The following is a 21,482-nucleotide window of genomic DNA, read 5'->3' as shown; positions in this document are numbered from 1 at the left end:
ATTAGTTTAGTTAATCGAAGTAACTTCACGTAACACGGCGTACGTGATTCGTACTGACTGCGTGAAGATACGCCGTTATCTCCCTGCATTAAGTTATTTGGTAAACTGAATGAAGGAAATTATGAATGTTTGCTGGGGGTCAACATATGTTATGAACCAAAACAACAAATGGAATCAATCATTTCTGTTTACATTCGCCACGAACGCTTTGAAATCCGAACTGCATGGAAGTAGCTCCGACTTCCTACATTCGTCAACTGCAGCATTATTTGGGGTAGTTATTTAGAATGTGTTTTTAAATTATTTTAATTTCATCATGATATTATTAAAATGCTACAAATTAACTTGTACTGATCAATGTGTTTTCTATAATTTCGTTTGAAAATTGCTTCTTTACAGAAAATTCCCCACAAAAGTAAGCTAGTGGTTTGTTTATTTTAGCTGTTGTAAATACTGAGAAAACACTCACAATGAAACCATAAACGTCTTGGATGGATGAAATGAATGAACGGGATTCGCAGTAGAACATGAATGAATGAAAATCAGGGAAACCTTTGGAGAGGTAACACATCACATTTGGCAGCAGGTGGCGTCAATTGTCCAAGGCAGAGCGTGATCACGCTTGGAAGTAAAATAAATTCTTCAGTGTGGAATTAGACGATTTAAATACAGTATTGTTAAAATAATTAGTTGATGGGGCTTGTAATTTAACTTTAAATACTTCTTCTCTGCATATGGTGTCCAGGCCGATTGAGTGGCGGCACGCCCGCCTTTTGGCTTTTGTAAAAACGACGTCTTGCTGTCCTAACTTCTCCCTGGTTGTTTCCGGCAGTCATTGCCAAACCGACGAGTGACGACATTGCTAAACTATCCGGAAACGATAAGTAATGTTCCTCGAAACGCTGCTTTAACGCCATTAAAGATGGATTGAAACTAGAGACAGGTGCACCGACAAAACGAATATGAAGGAATACCAAGTTAAAACACATTATATCAATGGCCACATCTTAAAAACAATTGAATTTAGAACCCCTCCTTTTGGAACCAGGTTTTTTTTAACTCAAATAAATTGAATCGGTCATCCTACTCCAGGGAAGTGCACCTTAAATGCTGGAGGCGGTCACATCCATCTATCCATCTATCCATCTATCCATCTATCCATCTATCCATCTATCCATCTATCCATCTTTAGTTGTACTTAAGTACAATGTGTGAGTACTTTTTTCGAATAAAGTATCTCTTTGAATTTGAAAGTCCTGCTGTCAGCTAGGTGGCGATCGCGACGTGGAAGTAGAGGGGCGGGACCTGAAAATGATAAAATCCATTCATCCGCACTTTCGCCGGCAAATGGCAATAACGAGCGTACACGTGTCGTGGTGAAGCCCGGTGAAATTGAGACGGTTCTGGAAAAGAAGACGCTGCTATCTCTTAGTGTCAGTTTGTGCCACGTACCGAGGTTTTATTTATTGATTTATTCTTATGAGGCCTTTTTGGTGAGCGCATTTCAATTTTTATTTGAATTCGCCACGGTCCCTTCCTCGCTCAACGTTTCGGCGGGCTCGCGCCAAATTCAATAGCTAACCGGCTACAAGAAAGACATTCTTGAAAGGACAATTGCCAACTGCAAGTGCGGTAAGTGGATTTTTGTGGTGGCACATTGAAAGTACAGCCTCACCCCTGCGTCTCGTTAGCGGCGTCAACGAGCTCACGATTGTGGGTGTTAGCTAAACTGTTAGCGTCTGTCCTAGCCGAGTGTCTACCCTGAAGAATTACTTTGCTGACACGTTAGCATGAATGAAAAATGTTACTCTTACTACCACTACTACGTGAATGCCGCGTCTAGGTAAGAAACCCGTCCGTGAATTTGTTTCTTGTTTGACTACTACAGAGGTAGTAAAGAAACCATTCGGGCGAATGATTTGAGACGAGTTGTACTTGTTACTAATTTTTACGACACAATGAAAGCTGTCGTTGTGATACAAGGAGCGGTGACCATCTGTCCAATACTTGGCAGGTCCTTGAATGCGGCCTTACCATTTAGCTACCAACTAGCCACATCCGGATGTCTACATTCCCTATGTAATACCACGTATCGCATACAAGTTAAAATAATGAAGATAGTCTGACTGTTGACTTGACATGTATGTAGAGTGTGGACTTTAACCGGGTTGAAGTGTGGCCCCGGTGCGGTGAAGATCGCGGGGGCTTATGAATGAACGACGTCACGTAAGCGTGATTAAAAACACCTCGGTCCATAGTCTCCCTTTTCCACCGCTACCACGCTAAACTGTTGGTTTAGTTGAACGCCCAGAGTGTCTAGAGTCGAGTAGACTGGGATTGTGTTATTTATATATGTATCTGCGCACTTAAAAAGCCGGTTTGTGTGGAGCCTAGAACCGAAAATGGCTACCCTGCGGCACTGTGCGTGTCCGCCTACATTCGTCGATCGAGTGAGACGTTTACCACTTTTTCTACCCTCCACTGTCAATGTTTTAGAAATGGTCTTTTGTGTGGTCGCCGACCAAAAGTAACCATTATCTCTGAAGCCTTTTCACAATCTTAAGTGAGCACATATTTGAAATTATTAATACGTTACGGCACACAACCAAACAAAATTGAGTAGATGTACTGAAATGAATTCATCTCAATCGACTCCAAAATGTACTTTGGGTGACCTGTTTAGCTGAACACAAAGCTATTCTGTTTCACTTGCAGCGGATTAAAAACACAGGTTAATTGTACTTTCTGCCATCATGTGGGAGAGCATCTAATTGTTCAGCCTGTCACTATAAGTCGCTAGCATCAATAGATGAGCAACGATGTAGTATTTGTAGAAAATGCTTTGGGTCAATTAAGTGTAATAGGGTAATTTCTTATGACACACCTGATCTCTCATGATACACTAGTCGGGAACCAGCGATCTAAAGCAAACTTCTCTCTTCATTCTTTCAGGATGTTCCCCTGCTCATCTGCTGCTCTTAAAGTTACACAATGGCTTCCTCGTCACACTGCGCACTAGCTCAGACCCAAAGAAACTGTAACCTGTTTAGTATAATTATAGGATAGCAATAAGCCACACATATTGGCACACTATACCTCTGTTTTCTTGCCTGTCTCAGTCAAAAAGGTGGTACTTGAAGAAAATATATTTTGGCATACCTCCAATAGTTGATCTGTTTGTATATTATTGCATTAATATTTTTTTGAAGTAATTTATTATAATGGTTTCGACAATGGCAACCGCGACTGCAACCGTGACTGCAATCATGGTAGCGACGCAGGGCCCCCTGACGGATTACTTATGGCTGCTGGTTATCGGCTTCATCATTGCCTTCATCTTGGCCTTCTCTGTGGGCGCCAATGACGTCGCCAACTCATTTGGCACCGCGGTTGGCTCCGGGGTGGTCACCCTAAAACAGGCCTGCATCCTGGCCACCGTGTTCGAGACGCTGGGCTCGGTGCTCCTCGGCGCCAAGGTCAGCGAAACCATTCGCAAGGGCATCATCGATGTGGGCATGTACAACGGCTCAGAGCACGTGCTGATGGCCGGATCCATCAGTGCCATGTTTGGTGAGTATCTACGCCGCCTCTCTGATTTAAACAAATGTTCACTGAAGCCTTTCAAAGTGCAAATTGCTTCTCTTGCCATGTTGTGGCCATGGGTGTTTATTTACTCAACTGGAGACAGACAGGCCTTAACCACCACTATAGTAATACTGTTTAATTAAAACTGCAGTACATTTTGGGATATACAGTGCCATTTTATGTTCCCTGAGGTCCAAATGGTTGTCTGCCAAGTACCGGTAGACACAGGATAGCTGAGCTGTCTCGACTGTCTACAGGTTCTGCTGTGTGGCAGCTGGCTGCCTCCTTCCTCAAGCTGCCAATCTCTGGAACACACTGCATTGTTGGTGCTACCATCGGCTTCTCTTTAGTAGCCGAAGGCCAGCGCGGAGTCAGGTGGCTCCAGCTTCTCCGTATTGGTAAGTCACATCTGACTTATTGGCAGCTTTTTATAGCTTTGGTGTTAGTTACAGCATAACGGCCCACGGCTGTTTTGTTAGTTTAATAGAGTACTACAGCCAGCATTTTGTTTGCCGCGTAAACTGGACACACTAAGATTGGTGTGTGACTGCATAGGACACACGTGAACCGACAGCGTGACTGAAGCTTTTAAGGAAACACTAGGGGAAGAAAATCTTTATAAAAATATGCTCTATGAGCCTCCACTAGTCAAAACACAGCAACATTGCGTTTGTGGAGTATGAGTTAAACAGCAAAATCCACCCATTTTTAGCCCTCTCCATGGTGGCCGCCATTTTGTAACTTCTGTCGACTGAAAATGACATCACAGTTGCCCAAGGCTCAGGTAACGACAAATCACGGCTCACCTGTTTTCTGAAGCTGGACCATGATTGTTGGTTACCTGAGCAACCGTGATGCCATTTTCAGTCGACAGCAAGTGACAAAATGGCCGCCCCCTGAGATAAGACAAAAACGGATGGAATTTACTTAACTCATAGTTAAGAAAGTTGACATCACATTGTACGTCGTTGGACTTGGCGATTGTGCTCTCTTAACGTACAGCAGAAGTTGTTTCAATATTGTATTGTATACTGTACATCAGAACACTTTTTCAGCCCAGCCCCTCCACACAGACGCAGAGGCACGCCGTGGGTTCCCATTACTAATGCTGGCGGTAACTGGTGTAACAAGAGATACTGAGCAAGCGTTTCCTGTTTGTAACCTGATGGCAGGCAGTTGCTTCCTTACAAGTAGAGCCATGGAATTGCTCTAGATTCTGATGAGGAAGAATGGATGGAAATGCACATTGTTGCCTCAAATTCTTGTGCCTGTTTATGTTTTAAAATGTTCTTATTGCAACTGATGTTTTAGCTGGCCTGTTTGGTTTATTTGCAGTTGCTTCTTGGTTCCTGAGTCCCCTTCTGTCCGGTATAACGTCTGCTGTGGTTTTCTACTTTGTGCGCGTGTTCATCTTGCACAAGGTAATGTTTGAGATTAGATCTCGGAGTGATATAAGGAGGAAATTTCCCTTGGCGTGATTGGACTGTCACTGATTGTGATTCCTCTCTGCAGAAAGACCCGGTGCCGAATGGACTGAAGGCCCTACCTGTGTTCTACGCCATAACCATGGGAATCAACCTGTTCTCCATCATGTACACTGGAGCTCCGAGTGAGTGTCACCGTCTCTCCTTCACTTTTCTCTCCATGTCTGTCCTCAGCCACAGCTTAAAATAACTGCTCCCTCACGCAGACTGCAGAGTGCCCACGCATATTCCAGACTCATCCAGACTGTTTATCCTTATAACGGTGTTTATTTTAACATGTTTTTCGGGGCTTTCTTGGTACGCTTGTGGTTGGAAGTGGGTCGTAGGCGGAATGAAAATGCTAAAAGCCGAGCGCAGCTGGCAAATGGAAATAAGAATTGACTTAGTCTTGACATCACTGTCTGTGGCCTTCAGACACGAAGAGGAAAAGAGAAGTAACAAGGGATTCGTCACCGGTTCTATTTGTACTAATGCTTGTAGTCTGTGAAATCATACGTAACCTTTTCTGAAAACATGTTGCCCCTTTTTAACGTCGAGAAACACTTTGATTAAACGAGCAACTTTTGCTCCTTTTGTGTTCTTCTCTCTACAGGGCCTTACGAGATGTTAGCTGGCCTGGGCCATTAAATGGTGGCTACAGGCCAGAGTAGGACCAGATATGGTGCGCTGATGTGCACGTACACATCAGCGCACTGAGAGGCGATCACTTGTGGTTCCATCATAACCCATGAGCCTGCTTAGCCCGGGCACGTTCTGTACAATTGTTCTTGTACTTGGGTTAAGAAACACAAAAGAAGGTGCGAGAATGCCTTTTAGACACATCAACAAATGCCTACTGCATCCGAGGTCACACTTTGTTGCCACTTTGTTAGTGAGGAAGCAGCTATTTAAGTGGGTAGCAGTTGTCTAAAATCCTGATTGGGTTGTGTTCTTCACTGGTGGAGTCAACAGTGTAACATGGTAGTAGCCGAGCAAGGACAGGACACTTGGTTTCCTGTGATAGGACTCAGGGCCTTCAGACGCTATCGTGGTGGTGTGATAGGATCCCGAACGTCCCGGGGCACGTTCCAGCGCCTAATATACACACACCAGTGACAGAGACCAAGTCAGCAAGGCCAGCGCGATTGCAGGGCGAAAAAGTTAAGGGTCGGCTGTCCGTAAGTAAAGTCGCGGAGGACTTCAAGTATCATGCGGCCTTGCAAGTGAAGTCTACCCCAAGCGCTTAGATTGAAAGACCACATTGTCGACAAGTCCAGTAAACAAATCCTCTTATTGCACGGCAGACAGAGCGAGTGCGTGTGTGGGTCAGTGTCATTGTGAGGGGACAATTTGACCCTCGCACCAGCCTCCATTGATGGGAGCTCAATGTGTTTGGCTGAACAGGGATTTTCTGCCCGGGTTACTCTGCAAAACAAACAGCCCTTGGCATTTGTTGCTGTGGTGACATTAGGCAGCAACATAAAATGGACTCTTTTTTTGTTTGTTTTTCGATTGTAGCTTAGTTCCTAGAACCAAATCTTGAGCTTCCCCTAGAGTTAGCTAATCTTAGAGAATGATTAATTAACATTTTTGAGGCACGAATACTGAACTCAAAAACCTTTTTTCTCAGCGCTAAAGCACTCAGCTGGAAGTGAGACAAAACACGAGGTCAAGTCACCCGAACGTCCATGATGTATCACTCTTGCTGTCACTTGTGTAATTAGTTGGCCGCTCACTGAAGGGGAACAAAAACAAGACTCGATGCAATCGTGTAACGTGGCCCGCGGTGTGCGGAGGTTTTCAGGGATGGGTGTGGACCGCCTCTGTGGTCAAAATTCCATTTCCTGCGCAGTCCCATCAATCCCACTTAATGGCTGCGGCGGGACTGTTTTGCCGGATGTCTGCAACTGAGTCACTATGACGCGCAGACAGTCTCGCCCCCAAACCCACTTTATTTTTATTGGGTTTTTTATTTTATTTTTTTCTCCAGCTCTTCTGACAGCTGCCTGTGAACGTGTCATGCTTCGTATGATTCCCGTGAAGGGCAGCGAGCTCAGCTGTTGGCGGAGCCGCAGCCCTCTGCTTATTCTCCTCACGCCACGCCCACCCCAAAGGGGCACGCGGCTCTCTTACATAACTGAATAAACAGCAGCGAGGTGCTCTGCGGTCTCACGCTGCAGCGCGACCGAGTCGACGCAGAGATCCACCGCGGACTCTGCCCTCAAACCCTTATCGCTCGACCTCGCTCCACCGTTTGTTTGCTTGTCTTCTTTGAGCCTTTTTTTTTTTAAATTCACCAACAAGGTCTCTTTTGGCAGCAAGATGTCTGCATCCCCTGAGAGGTTGAAGTCGTTACTTTGTGCCCGCGCACTGCATCATGCCGACGTCAGCTGCGCCAGCTCTTGCTGCAGTGTTGGCATCAAGGTGCTCTCTTTGCTACGACTGCCCCTTCCGTTTCACTCCCTGTGGAAATGTCACCTTTTAAGGGACTCCTCGTCTTTCTGCTCTTGTTAGGCTTCATGCTAACACTGTTGGTCTTTTTTTTAAAGATGTTATGTAAGTGTTCACATCAAAGGGGTACACATGTTTAACCAGAACTGCATAACAACGCCACTGTGTTAATATTTACATGGAGAGCACGGCGATGGCGCGTGGCCACATGTCAGTCACCAGCATTGAGACACTGCTGCGGCTCAAATCAGATTCCACCGTACCGACGACATATTGAACTAGTCGATGGACATAACATTTGAATCGAGCGCACTACTTGGCTGCAACCAGCGGACTTGATTCACTTTCAGCTCTGAAGTGGTGCTACATCTGCACTGTTGTTCACTAGAAACAGGAGTTCAGAACATAGATTTAGTCCAGCAGTTTTTGTAGCGCTTGTCTTCATTAAAGAGGAAGGCAACGCAAACATATTTTTTTCAAGATTATGTTCCCAGCAGGCCCACTAGTTGAAACACGACATTCTGATTCATTTTTGCGTTTGCGGAATATAAGTTAAGCAGCTAAATGCACTCGTTTTTAGCCATCTCTGGGGGCGGCCATTTTGTCTTCTGTCACGGCTGACCTGTTTTCTGAATCTGAGCAGTGATTGGTCGTTGAGAGCAGTTGTGATGTCATTTTCAGTCGACAGAAGACAAAATGGCCACCCCCAGAGATAGCTAAAAACGAGTGGATTAGCAATTATTCCACAAACACAATATTTATCAGAATGCCGTGTTTCAACTAGTGGGCTTGCATAGAACAGATTCTTGAAAAAGAAATGTTTGCGTTGACTTCCGCTTTAAGGTCACGGGATGAGATTGTGCTATACACCCTGGACTGAAATCCAAAACTGTTAAATGACTCCCTCTAGTCTCGACTTAAGATAAGATAAGATAAGATAAGAATGCCTTTATTGATCCCACAGTGGGGAAATTTTCATTGTTACAGCAGCAAAGATATAGGTCACACAGGGACGGCGGCATAATGTGGCCATTAATGTATAACATTGACGGCAAACATTTAGGATCAAACCTATGTAAATATACGCAGTAACATGTGTATATACACATGTATATACACACCAACATACATCTACATAAAAAGTATGAGGAACACTCATTTCGGCCTGTACATAGTACAGAGGAAAAAATACTCTAAGTAAGTGGCAGTGCTGTAGTGAAACGTAAGGGACAGCATTGGATCAAAATAAAACGAGACTAACAGTAGTGGGGAATGTTGAGTATTGCACGGTATTACAGTAGTGGGGAATGTTGGGTATTGCACGATATGAGCTCAGGTGCAGGACTGCACAATTGCACTAATGACCGCCAGTTTGTAGAGACTACACAATGTTCTTGTTAAAGAGTCTGACAGCAGCAGGCAAGAAGGAACGGCGGAATCTCTCCTTTGCACAGCGAGGGTGTAACAGTCTGTCACTGAAGGAGCTGTGGAGTGCTGTTAGGGTGCCCTGGAGGGGGTGGTCCGGGTTGTCCAGCATTGATGACAGCTTGGCCAACATCCTCCTGTCCCCCACCGAGTCCACAGAGTCCAGGGAGCAGCCCAGGACAGAGCCGGCCCTCCTGACCAGTTTGTCCAGCCGCTTCTTGTCCCGGGCCGAGACGCCGCCTGCCCAGGTGACCGCTCCCTGGAAGATGACCGATGCAACCACCGAGTCATAAAAGTTCCTGAGGAGTGTCCCCTGAACCCCAAAAGACCTCAGTCTCCTGAGTAGGAAGAGTCTGCTCTGACTCTTCCTATAGAGGGCATCTGTGTTGTCGCACCAGTCCAGTTTATTGTTCAGATGAACACCCAGGTACTTGTAAGTTGAGACTCTCTCAACATCTGTTCCCCGGATATTCACTGGTGCAGGTGAAGAGTGCTGCCGCCTACCGAAATCCACCACCATTTCTTTGGATTTCCCCGCATTGATCAGGAGGCGGTTCTGCTGGCAGCAGTCCACAAAACCCTGAGTAAGTTCTCTGTACTCCCGATCATCTCCGCCTGTGATGAGGCCGACAATCGCGGAGTCGTCAGAGAACTTCTGCAGGTGACAAGTAGGGGTGTTGTAGTCGAAGTCCGAGGTGTAGAGGGTGAACAGGAAGGGAGCCAAGACAGTTCCCTGTGGGGCCCCCGTGCTGCAGAGGAGCACGTCAGACACACAGTCCTGTGTCCTCACATACTGTGGCCGGTTTGTGAGGTAGTCCTGGATCCATGTGGTGAGGTGGTGGGCCGCTCCAGCTTGTCTCCCAGTAGGGTGGGCTGGATGGTGTTGAAAGCACTGGAGAAATCAAAGAACATGATCCTCACAGTGCTCCCCGCCTTCTCCAGGTGGGAGAGTGAAGTGTGGAGGAGGTAGATGATGGCATCATCCACACTGATGCCAGGCTGATATGTGAACTGGAGTGGGTCCGTTGAGGAGCTCACCAGGGGGCGCAGGTGGACAAGGACCAGTCTCTCCAGGGTCTTCATCAGGTGAGACGTCAGCGCCACTGGTCTGAAGCTGTTGAGCTCCTTCGGGTGGGGGGGTCTTTGGCACCGGCCCAAGAATACCGCAGTTTGGGTGTCCATTGCTACGCAAGTTACGACTATCAACTATATGAAAAAGGTATGAGGTAGAGTAGTATTAAAGAACAAAAACACACGAAAAGGCTCACCGATGAGCCGGAGCTACTGTAGCGGGCTGCCACTCGCGCGGCGCCGGAAATGTAGTCAAGAGCCCATTCCCGTTGAAGTTCACACATCAAATGTGAGCTGCCCACAAAGGAAGGTGGCGCCCGCTGCCTGTTTGTTTAAAAACCTGCCTTTTTCCTCCCCCCTCCATTTGTGTGTCTTGTTGTGTGCCCGGTGGTCCTTAAGTGCTGGGATTTGACAAGCTCCCCTGGTGGGGCATCCTGCTCATCTCGCTCGGCTGCGCGCTGCTGACGGCCGTGCTGGTGTGGTTCGTCGTCTGCCCGCGCCTGAAGAAGAAGATTGAACGTAAGTGGATGACAAAATTCACCCCGTCTGCTCAAGCACGAAAAAGGTTTCCTTGCCGAGCGCACCATTTAAACCAGTGGTGCCCACACTTTTTCAGCCTGACAGCTACGTATGACATGACAGAGTCAAAATGATCTACCGCCTACTAAAAATGCAAAACATATTATTTATAAATATATTGAGAATTATTTTTATGTGTACCGTATATGCTGGTGTACCTCGCATGACTAAATCAACCTATATAGCATAAATCGACACTGTAGATGTGTCGTTTTTTTCGGGACCAACTCTGCTTCGTGGTGACTTTCCGCTATAGCTTCCCGCTATACAAACGAACAGGGAGGCGGGGAGTAGTCACGTACGGTGCACCGTGCGTGCTGTGATTGGTTGGTCGGGTAGACGCGGCAGCGGCTTTGCGCCGCCATCGAACTAAACTGCTTAGAATGTGCCATGCAGACGATCAAACGATCTTTCGTCTTTATGAGATCGTGAACACGTTAAACCGCGTAACGATCGAATATCGTCGTATCGCCCACCCCTAAGTTGAAGCTATTTTATAAACGCATGTGAATTTTTTTAAACCACTTTTTTCAGACAGATAGCAGCATGGGTACTAACTCTTTGCGTACTGTCCGATTCAGAGTATATTTTATATACACACACTTTTTTTTCCTCTAATATGAATGACCTTGCCTAACTGAATTTTAGCAACCCCCCCCAAAAAAAAGTCAAATGTAGCCCTTGAGCACAAATGTGTTTTTTCCCCACTCCTGCTCTACTGGATCACTGAATCCACAAACACTTGTGATGTGAGACACAAGACGGCTTTCATAAGGGAAGCTCTGTAAGCGGTAGTGTAAATACAGTCCTTGTCATCCGATCCCTTCTTAACAGTATTTCCCCTCCCTTGGTCATGTACTTGTGTGAAAGGAACCCCATGTCTTGTACTTGCATTTCGCCGCGTATGTTTGGATGAGTCCCAAGCAATGTCTCACTCGCAACCCTCCTCCCCTTACTAGGAGATATCAAGTCTTCCAGCCCCTCGGAGAGCCCCCTCATGCAGAAGAGCGAGCTGAGGGAGCCCCACTGTCCTATCCTCAAACACACCGACAAGGAGGCGCCGTCCGCCACGGCCGTCGAGCAAAGCCCCGCGGCCCCGCCCCCTTCCGAGGAGCGCCGCGTGGCATTCAACATCGGCGATTGCGATGAGGGCGACGCCGTCAAAGAGCGCAAGGTGGCCTTTGACATGGGGGAGTCGGATGAAACTGAGTGTAACAATGCAAATGGTGGTAAGTGTGCTATAGCCGAGGGTTTTGGGGGTGGTAGTTGAACCTCAATGAAAATATATATATATATATATATATATATATATATATATATATATATATATATATATATATATATATATATATATATATATATATATATATATATATATATATATTTTTTTAAATGCTTTGAGTCAGACTAGTGAACATACTCTTAACGGATTTTTGACTGCATGCTTAAAAACAACAAAAAAAAACCTGCGCAGTATAATTCAAATGTACTGAAATTAAATCCAAGCGGAATTGTACAGTCATTATTTAGTGTTACCGCCACAACGAAATGAATGTCTGATATTGGATTTGTGTATCTGGCGCTCCAGTCCCCAAGCAGCACAGCAACGGCTGTGCCACCGCACCGCATCAGGTCCAGTTCAACAACCGGCCGGCACAGATCCCGAGCAACGGTTACAGCCAGTACCACACGGTCCACAAGGACTCGGGCCTCTACAAGGACCTGCTGCACAAGCTCCACCTGGCCAAGGTGGGCGACTGCATGGGCGAGGGCGGCGACCGGCCCATCCGCCGCAACAACAGCTACACCTCCTACACCATGGCCATCATCGGCATGCACGCCGACTTCAAGCACAAGGACGGCGAGCCCCAGGATGGGGACAAGGCCCCCGGGCAGGGCCAGGACAGGAAACGCATCCGCATGGACAGCTACACCAGCTACTGCAACGCCGTGGCCGAGCACGCCGCGCCCGAAGGCCTCGGCGAGGACGACGTGGCGCTGGAGGTGGGCAAGGAGGACCCGGGCAGCACCTGGCGCTCCCTGGACGAGGACGGACTGGACGCGGACAAACCCGAAGTGTCCACGCTCTTCCAATTCCTCCAAATTCTCACCGCCTGCTTCGGGTCCTTCGCTCACGGAGGGAATGACGTCAGGTATGCGTCCGCTTGTAACGGGTTGCCGTCTTGTGTCGGCGACGCCGGCGCTGACTTTTCCATTTGGGGTCGCGCAGCAACGCTATCGGCCCGTTGGTGGCGCTTTGGCTGGTTTACATCAGCGGCAGCGTGACGTCCAACGAAGCCACGCCCACGTGGCTGCTGCTCTACGGCGGTCTGGGCATCTGCATAGGCCTGTGGGTGTGGGGCCGCAGAGTGATCCAAACTATGGGCCGGGACCTCACCCCCATTACCCCCTCAAGGTAACCTCCGCCTCCATTCCAACAACATGAGACAGCCGGCGGCGGGAAAAATGTACAGTACCTGGAGAATTGACATTAGCAAGAGTCTGGTAACATTAGTTGCGCCACTTTGACTTTGACTTTTTCCTACAACGGTTGGTCGATTCACTGACGTTTGGCTATTTGTGGGTTGGACCGGTCCCAATCCCCCACAAATACCGGGGCTCAACTGTACAGTAAAAAAGCAGTTTACATAAATAGATTGGTCCATCTACTGATTGGATCGGTAATATTATACATTAGTGCTGTCAAGTGATTAATTTTTAACTAATTGCAAGGCTTTCCATAATTAATCGTACTTTTGAACTACAAAGCTTGGAACAGATATTTACTTGAGTAAAATGTTGGGATTAATGTGTGGAGGAAAACAAAAGTATTTTTCGATTCAAAGACTGTTCCAATAGCTGTCTTTGATCCTTGAATACGATTCTTTTCCTGTAAAATACAACCGTTGAATGACTTTCCGACAATGACTCTCCTCTAAGTTTGTCTGGAAAGTGAGCAGAGGTCAGGTGCTGAGTGAATTTTTTTTCAATGCTTTAAAAAAAATGTAATCTCCAGAGTTAACTCATTAAGTTTGACAGCCCTGATGCGTGTGCGTGTCATATACACACATACTGCATGTTTTACTTTTTATTGTTATATTACAAATAATAGTTTGACATCTACAAATGATCTGGCCGATGTGTTAATTTAACAACTGCGCAGCCCTCGAGCGCCAACGTTTTCCCGCCCCCGTGGCCTCCAGCCATCCCTATTGCACGGAACGTCAGAATTCGGGTCTCAAAGTCTTATTTTGATTTTTTACCACCCCCCCTCCCCCTCCCTCTCTTTCGTAGTGGTTTCAGCATCGAGTTGGCATCGGCTCTGACCGTAGTGGTGGCGTCTAACATCGGCCTGCCCGTCTCCACCACTCACTGCAAGGTAGGCTGTACTCACAATGGTTGTAGTCAAGTGCTGCTGGCTCCAGTAAACAGGAAGTCGGCGAGACTCAAGTGTAATGTTTTTGTCAGGTGGGCTCTGTGGTAGCCGTGGGCTGGCTGCGTTCCAGGAAGGCGGTGGACTGGTGTCTGTTCCGCAACATCTTCATGGCCTGGTTTGTCACCGTGCCCATCTCGGGCCTGATCAGCGCCGCCATCATGGCCATCTTCATCTACGCCTTCAAGGGCACCCTGTGAGCCTTCGGTCCCCTGCCGGGAAGAAGAGAGATGACGACCGCTCCGGCGTGCACCTAGAGAGGAGTGGAGTTGGACGGGGTTCATATATCGCCTGCCTCAAGCCAACGGAAAAGGAAAAAAAAAACCCAACAACTTGATGTTTAATGGGACTTGTGATATAGGCCTTTGGGTTCATGGCTGCATCATGTAACAGCCCACAATGTGTTGCTTGTTTCCAGTCGGGCCACCCATTGAGAACGTGTTGAATTTCTTTTGTTCTCACTTGCTTTTTCATATCTTATTCTGTAAAAGGCAACAACTAGATTTTCTAAAAAAAAAAAAAAAAAATTGTTTTTTTTTTTTTTTTTTACTTTGCAGTTCTGTAAATACAACTGCTGTTTTAACTGTTTAAAAAAAGTTAGGAAAAGAACAATTCAAATGCAGTATTAGACTTGTAAGTTTCCTGTTTTAACATGCGCTGAAGTTGGCATAGATGCAAAAACTGAAAACCGAGTTATTGTGAGCAGGATTCTACCAGATTTTATGTCCGACTTCTGGCATAGTCATAGTGAGACTAATGTCTTTGCTACATTAAAAAAAAAAAAAATTCACAGAGGGATAGAAATCATTTAGAAACATTTGACTCATTAGAATGGAAGAAAGAGAAAAGCGAATGTGTATCAAACCATCAAGGGTGTCCATGAAGAAATACTTTTAAGGACATTCTTCACCGTTCGTTAATACTCAAACCAACGTAGGTTAATAAGTGCAAAAATGGCAGAATTAAGCGGCCTACATTTCAGCTTTGTGTTGTAGGTGACAAAGCAAATGGTTTGTGTGATATTTGGTCATTTCTTTTGAGTGTGGCAAGTTCAATGTGATTTTGCCTAATTCATGCACCTTGAAGTGCAACGGTGCAGCTATTAAAACACTGAATAATATTACTTGAATTGGATGTCAAAACAAGAATGTGCTGAAATCCAGTTTTAGCTTGATGCTATCAATCCTTTGTTACATTTACACACCGGTGTCCTACTGCCTCTATACAGCTGGTTTCTTTTTTTTTTTTTTTCTTCTCTACTTGGTAACTGAATAAGCTCCGTGGTGCATTTGAGGACAGATGTTGCATTCCACTGGTAGTTTGTTTGATCATATTGCCCGTACACTTTAAATGCATTTCACACCTGTACTTGCTCTAGTAGTTGCCTTAAAAATGTTTCATTTGCCCTTTAGGTACCAAAGAATTTTCTATTTCTGCATATTGTTTTATTTAAGTAAATACACATGAACACACTGAGCCACATTATGGATGGAAAAGTCAAATTGAAGAAACAATGTGTTGAAGTTGTACAATAAAAGTTGAGTTCTGAGTGTGGACATTTAAGACACCTTACCTGGGAAGAAATTGTTGCGAAATTGCAGCACAGTTGGAATAGTGGTTAGCATGGCTGGCTCTCTGTTTGACTCTTGGCCTTCTTGCGTCAAGTTTCAGGTCTTGGTGTGCTTGCGTAGGTTTTCTCAGTGCACTCTGCCGCTCCCAACCCCCCCACATTCCAAAAGCATATGTTAGGTTTACTGAAGACTAAAAATTGCCTATTGGCACGAATGTGAGTGAACAGTTGTCTATATGGATATCTGTATAACTGAAATGAACAGCTAATTAGCCTAGATGATTATAGCAACCTGTCCAATTTAAAATATTTCCCAGTCAAACTTTACACAGTGATTTCCGCAACTTGCCCTGAAGGTTACAGTGAATCCCTTTCACAAAGCGGAGAAGACAAGACACTTGATAGTTTTAACACTTTTTTTGTTCTTTTTTTAAAATTTATTAGTAATTAACTGAATTGGCGCTGCCACGCTGTAAAAAGTGCTCCCATCCACTCGGTGCGTGCTGTCACTCGAGTTCCTCTGTTAAGCGGAAAAAGAACAAAAAAAAAAAAGGGACGGTTAAATTCTCATTGTTGCTAACCATTACTATGACTCACATTCCTGCTGGATCACTACTCACGCAACAGGTTTTAATCAAACAGGTGGACTACCGAGTGTTGACTTAGACTATTCAAGCTCAAACAACAATGCCTAAACACTTCAAAAAGTAGCACAAGCAAGTATAGTTACAGTAGAAATCCAGAACAATAAGTACCAGGGGGCCAGTGGCCTTTAAAAAGAACTGTCCTGGTTTGTGTCCTACATTTCCAAGCCAGTCCAAAGATTTGGTCATCGCTGCAGCATTCACATTGTTGTTGGCACTTTTCAGTCATCAAATTGTAAACCAAAAAGAAAAAGAAAAGCCACTAGTGTGGTATGTGTGAATGTTGTGTTCTCAGCCAAGGCCTATAAAAGGCTTTTGACTATTTTCAGCTGACCCAGACTGGCTGTGTCCAGTTTCCTCCACAATGAGCTGCATTGCATAAGCTCACATTCTCTCACACACACACACGCACACACTTTTACTGCATCGGGCCACGCTGGTGCAGTGGACGTGGACGACTAAGGCTACGTTGACATTCTTCTTGATTTCAGGCCACTGTGGACAAAACGAGACGGTTGCGAGACAACGCGGGGTCAACGGGGAAAGGGTAAACGGCACGGGCCGTGTTTGCGCGGCGAGATTTTTCATCCGTCATTATTTAGTTATTTATTTAAATCGCCATGGCAGTCACGGTGTGGATGGCGCACGCAACTAAACCTGTATGGAATAAAATGTAACAACTTGTCGGAGGGCCACAGCATATGTACAAAGTATTCTCCGACTTTGGACATTTAGCATACTCTTCTAAAGCTAAACCATGTGTTCAATTTATTTATTTAGATTGTTGCCATGGTATTGTTTTAATATTGATATTGAGGTACTTTATGAAGATTTTGTATCAAATTTGGGGTTCATGACAACACTCAAAAAAGAATTAATATTTTTAAAGAGGAATCACCCCAAATTTTCTTTACAATAATATGTTCTATGCGCCAACACTAGTCGAAACACGGAATTCTGATTAATATAAACCACCCGTTTTTAGCCATGTCAGGCGGCGGCCATTTTGTCACTAGAAAATGACATCAGAGTTGGTCAGTGCTCAGGTAACAACCAATCACAGCTCACCTGTTTTCTAAAGCTGAGCCGTGATTGGTTGTTACCTGAGCCCTGCGCTGCTGTGATGTCATTTTCAGTTGACAGCAAGTGACAAAATGGCCACCTCCTGAGATGGACAAAAACGGGTGGATTTTACTTGACTCATATTCCGCAAACACAATATCAATCAGAATGTTGTGCGAAGACTAGTGGAGCCAAATAGAACATATTGTCAAGATTTTGTTTTTTTCTTAGGTTGACTTTAAATAAACTATTTTACATATTTTACAAACACACTTGACATATTTTATAAACACACTTGTTTACATCTTTACATGTCATTATGTAGACAATATGTGTGCATGCGGTCACCTTGTTCCTTGGTTGAATCCTTGCTGTCATCTTCTGCTCAAGCATGAGAAAAAAGCCACGTTAGGTAAACCTGCACAAGCTGCGTGACTACATACGATACGCATTACATGATCGTCGCCTAGTAAATTATCATGAATGAATTATGTAGTGTGATGCTCCATGTTGTGTTTTTTTCTGTTACATTGTTATATCGTGTTATGTCATGTACTCGTGTTATGTTATACTGTCGTGTCATTTGGTTATGAGGTGTTACGTTGCACTGTTGTTATGTTGTGTGTCGTTATAAAGTGTTGTGTTACGTATTTTCTTTTCAAAACTTCTCTTTGTTTTGTATTGTTTGGTTATATATTGTTGTACGGAGTTGTTTAGTTATCTTGTCCGATGTTTTATTATGTTGTGATGTTTTATAATATAGTGTAGTGTAGTATTGTATGATTTTGTTACATAGTGAATAGTATTATGGCATGTTTTACTTTTTGGTGATGTTTTATTATGTGCGTGTGTTTTATTATGACGTTTCATAACGGTGTTGCTTTGTGTCATGATTAATTTGTTGTGCTGCTGTATGTTACGCTTTGGTGTTTTGTTTACGGGTATCGTGTCATGCCGTATTGTATTTTGTTGCATTGTATTGTATTGTTTTGTTATGTAGTGTTGTGTTGCCTAGTTTTAGGTATCAAATCTCCCCTCCGGGATCAATAAAATATGATCTAATGTTGGTTTGGTTGTTATCTAGTTTTATGTCATGTTTTGCTGTTTTATAAATGTATTGTGTTGTTCTTTTGGGTTTATAAGACCCATTTTCAGTTTGTAAACAAAGATGATGTAATCAGGAGGCGCGCGCATTGTTGGCGCAGAAAGAATGGCGGGGTTCGTTAGTATGCACACAAGCCTAAAAGGAAAGAGCCTAAACGATCGCAAAAATTACGATGACTGATTCAAATATAGGTTGTGGAGTTTGCTTGCTGATGTGCTCCACAGGTTTCATTGCTCGCATCGGGTACACCAATAAATAACACGCACGCACAGTCCATTTTAGGGGACATATATTAAGTGTTGTGCTACATTGTGTGATGTTACAGTGTTGTGGTGCGTTGTGTCCTCTTCTGTAGAATGTATGTTTGGCGCTTGCACGTGTTGAGCGTGTAACAAACGTGCATTGGGTTCACATTGTAATGGAGAGCATGAAGATACTGGCAATGTGTGACTATTTCATTCTATTTATGGTGAGCCAAATTTTCTTGGCTCTTTCATTTTACCTGAAGCGCTCTCTGGGCGTGCAGCTGGCTGCTGCTGTTGCTCTGGAGGGGAACAACAATTACATATTATTTTCGACAACTTTTCTGACTAGAGTAGCGCGCTTCGCACCATCTGCCGCCATCTCTTCTGACGACTGACAGTTTGCACCTGCACAAAGACACAACAAGGTCATGTGATATTTCACACTCGATTTTCGCCAAGTGGGCTTAGTCGCCCCCTACAGGCCTATCCACTTCTTACCCTCCTCAGCAGATGATGTGTCAGAAGAGCTTCGGCTTCCCTCTGCAGGAGGAACAGGAGGCTTATGGCCATGGGTGTGTTATGTAATATGGTATAAGTGTGTGTGTGCGTGTGTGCGTGTGTGTGTGTGGGGGTGTGTGTGTGTGTGTAGCATCCAGCCACGTGTTGCACTCACCTGCGGCATCACTCAAAATCTCGCTGTGTACCGCCACTGTGGAGAAGAAATACATCAGGGACACTCAGTGGATTATGTGCTCATAATGTTGGTGAGCAGTTGTCACATAGAACGCTGCTGACTATTCTTGCTGCTTTTGTTCACGTTCACATTTGTGTACATAGCATATATCGTAGTGGCTTGTATTTATGATATTATTCATATATAGTTGCCAAGCCACAGTTGTTATATTTCCGGTGTTCCAGTCATACGATGCTGCTGACTCACACTATTCTTGCTGCTGTTTAGTGACTTCTGTAAATTAATGTCTATTTATTCATGTAAAACTGCCATTCACATCTGCATATAGACTATTTGTTAGATGTAAAGTTGCTTTTGTACATACAGCACTCCCTATTTATATGCAGTTGCCTTTCTCATCTGCATAAATTGAGCTGACTATTCTTGATACTTATTTTTAGGGATGTAACTATTAATCAAAAATCGACTGAAAATCGATTAATCGATTAAAAAAATACATAACTCGAGTGTATTAAATTCATCTAGAAAATTATGTCTTGAAAAGTTTTTCTATCCAGATGCATAGCACATTTTGAATGTGTAGATCAAATTATGCGCTTGCGGCAAACATCATTGCGTATTGCGTTTGTGGATGCTGGCTGCAGAACCACACTAGCGCAAAGAGACAAGCATGGCAGCAATTTTTAAAAAAAATCGAATCGAAAATTGGGAACTGAAAATCGAAAAATCGAATCGAATCGGGGCTCGAGTGAATCGTTACATCCCTACTTATTTTATACTATTGTATTCCACATCCACGGTACTATTATTTTGTAGCTGCACTTACCTGCATCACTGACTGAATCTTCACTATGCACTTCCACTGTGGAAACAACACCGGTGACACTTATTAGACATACGCACGCTACTTATTAGTAACGTGATAGTGTTTGAATATTTACCAGATTCACCTGTGGCAGCCTCTGTTTGGATATTTAACACAAGGCGCTAACGTTAGGACACAAACCTGGATGAGTGATGTTTATGGCTCCACTTACCAAGGTAGCGTGCATCTTCGCCTTGCTTCTCTGTAACTACAAGACAGACGTCACTTGAATTCAAGACGTTCACACACAATAAGTCACACCGCAGTGCACGTTATGTTACTCCAATCGTACTGTTCAGGTGAGCAGCTTCATTCTTCTGAGCGGCCTCAAACTCCAGTTGATCTGAACACACACACACACACACACACACAAATAATACATAAAGACATTAGATATTTTGCTGCTTAATTAATACGTGCATTACTATTACCCGTACAATGCTATTATTAACACAACATAATACATAATGTGATTTTTACAGAGATTATTTGACAACAGTTATCACGTGCTAATATTATTACTCAATACGTGTTTAAAAAAAAATACCTGAAAAACATGATCAAATGTAATTATAATTCATGTGATATATTAAGGTAATATTATAAACAATCATTGCATCGCTTAAAAACAATAACATCATTTTCCTATGGCACATTTTACAAATGCAAAAGCTCTAAACAAAAAAAAGGCAAATCTTACCGCGTATCACATTTTACCTCATTTACGTCAAATATGAACAATAATGAAATGCACCTCACCTATTTTCCTCAGTTCTGTCAGCGCATCTGCAAGAAAAGAAGTTTACATAGAATTGTGATGAAATGACTCGACAGTCAGGATTGACGTCATGATCATGACAACAACTACTCACCGTAATGACCCTTTGTGCCCTCTTGAGCAGATTGCAGCGATGCCGAGAAAGCTACAAGGCAAGACAAATACGTTTGCACGGCTGCCATTCAGTACAAAGTAATAACTGACGACGCAAGTTGATGAATTTCCCATGAAAGGTTTGCAGAATCTTACCAGACTGCAGAGCTGCCGCAGCAAGGACGACAAGCAGCGGCCCTAGAAATCTCATCTTAACTGTTTATGCTGTTTATGGACCAACGGCATCAATGCTCTTATATGTCCTCTGATGTCCCGTCACATGTCCTGCTTGGATTCTGGTACCATTGTCCCCTCTGGAGCCCCTCACTACCTGAGTCACATCAGTACAACAGACTCATCCTTATTCAAGCGCTCAATGGACGCCCATTGTCAGGCCTTCCATCACATGGGCCTTTATT

At 44.4% G+C, this 21,482-nt stretch overlaps 2 protein-coding genes across 3 annotated transcripts; one reads left to right on the top strand and one right to left on the bottom strand.

The window, feature by feature from the left end:
* Positions 1-1,314: 1,314 nt before the first annotated feature.
* Positions 1,315-15,563, top strand: slc20a1b (solute carrier family 20 member 1b). 2 transcript variants are annotated; one of them, XM_086054342.1, is made up of 11 exons: positions 1,315-1,632; positions 2,953-3,570; positions 3,843-3,983; positions 4,921-5,006; positions 5,098-5,194; positions 10,395-10,514; positions 11,534-11,803; positions 12,163-12,727; positions 12,805-12,990; positions 13,869-13,953; positions 14,043-15,563. In XM_086054342.1, the coding sequence occupies exons 2-11, from the start codon at positions 3,222-3,224 to the stop codon at positions 14,205-14,207; spliced, it is 2,064 nt and encodes a 687-aa protein (XP_085910468.1). In that variant the 5' UTR covers positions 1,315-1,632; positions 2,953-3,221; the 3' UTR covers positions 14,208-15,563. The 2 variants fall into 2 exon arrangements, with proteins under 2 accessions (XP_085910468.1, XP_085910469.1); XM_086054343.1 differs by lacking the exon at positions 1,315-1,632 and adding an exon at positions 1,698-1,843.
* LOC147135366 (uncharacterized) lies at positions 15,431-21,394 on the bottom strand. The gene is made up of 13 exons (XM_086054345.1): positions 21,220-21,394; positions 21,065-21,115; positions 20,952-20,978; positions 20,485-20,535; positions 20,365-20,400; positions 20,269-20,289; positions 20,154-20,189; positions 19,307-19,342; positions 19,132-19,173; positions 19,000-19,038; positions 18,891-18,932; positions 17,632-17,664; positions 15,431-16,097 (listed from the first exon to the last, which is right to left on the bottom strand). The coding sequence occupies exons 1-13, from the start codon at positions 21,272-21,274 to the stop codon at positions 16,084-16,086; spliced, it is 483 nt and encodes a 160-aa protein (XP_085910471.1). The 5' UTR covers positions 21,275-21,394; the 3' UTR covers positions 15,431-16,083.
* Between the last annotated feature and the right edge of the window lie 88 nt (positions 21,395-21,482).

This window comes from Filicampus tigris, chromosome 15 (genome assembly GCF_054856515.1).
Source record: "Filicampus tigris isolate MCC_2025a chromosome 15, RoL_Ftig_1.0, whole genome shotgun sequence".
Taxonomy (NCBI): Eukaryota; Metazoa; Chordata; class Actinopteri; order Syngnathiformes; family Syngnathidae; genus Filicampus; species Filicampus tigris.
The sequence above is the reverse complement of the archived record's forward strand: the minus strand, read 5'-3'. Positions and strand labels throughout refer to the sequence as shown.

Coding starts and splice junctions, on each gene's coding strand:
- LOC147135366 (XM_086054345.1), bottom strand. CDS start 21,274: ATGAGATTTCTAGGGCCGCTGCTTGTCGTCCTTGCTGCGGCAGCTCTG. Junction 20,401..20,484: donor TGAAGCTGCTCACCTGAACA/GTACGATTGGAG, acceptor TCTGTCTTGTAG/TTACAGAGAAGCAAGGCGAA. Junction 19,174..19,306: donor GATTTTGAGTGATGCCGCAG/GTGAGTGCAACA, acceptor TTCCTCCTGCAG/AGGGAAGCCGAAGCTCTTCT.
- slc20a1b (XM_086054342.1), top strand. CDS start 3,222: ATGGTTTCGACAATGGCAACCGCGACTGCAACCGTGACTGCAATCATG. Junction 3,984..4,920: donor GCTCCAGCTTCTCCGTATTG/GTAAGTCACATC, acceptor GTTTATTTGCAG/TTGCTTCTTGGTTCCTGAGT. Junction 5,007..5,097: donor GCGTGTTCATCTTGCACAAG/GTAATGTTTGAG, acceptor TCCTCTCTGCAG/AAAGACCCGGTGCCGAATGG.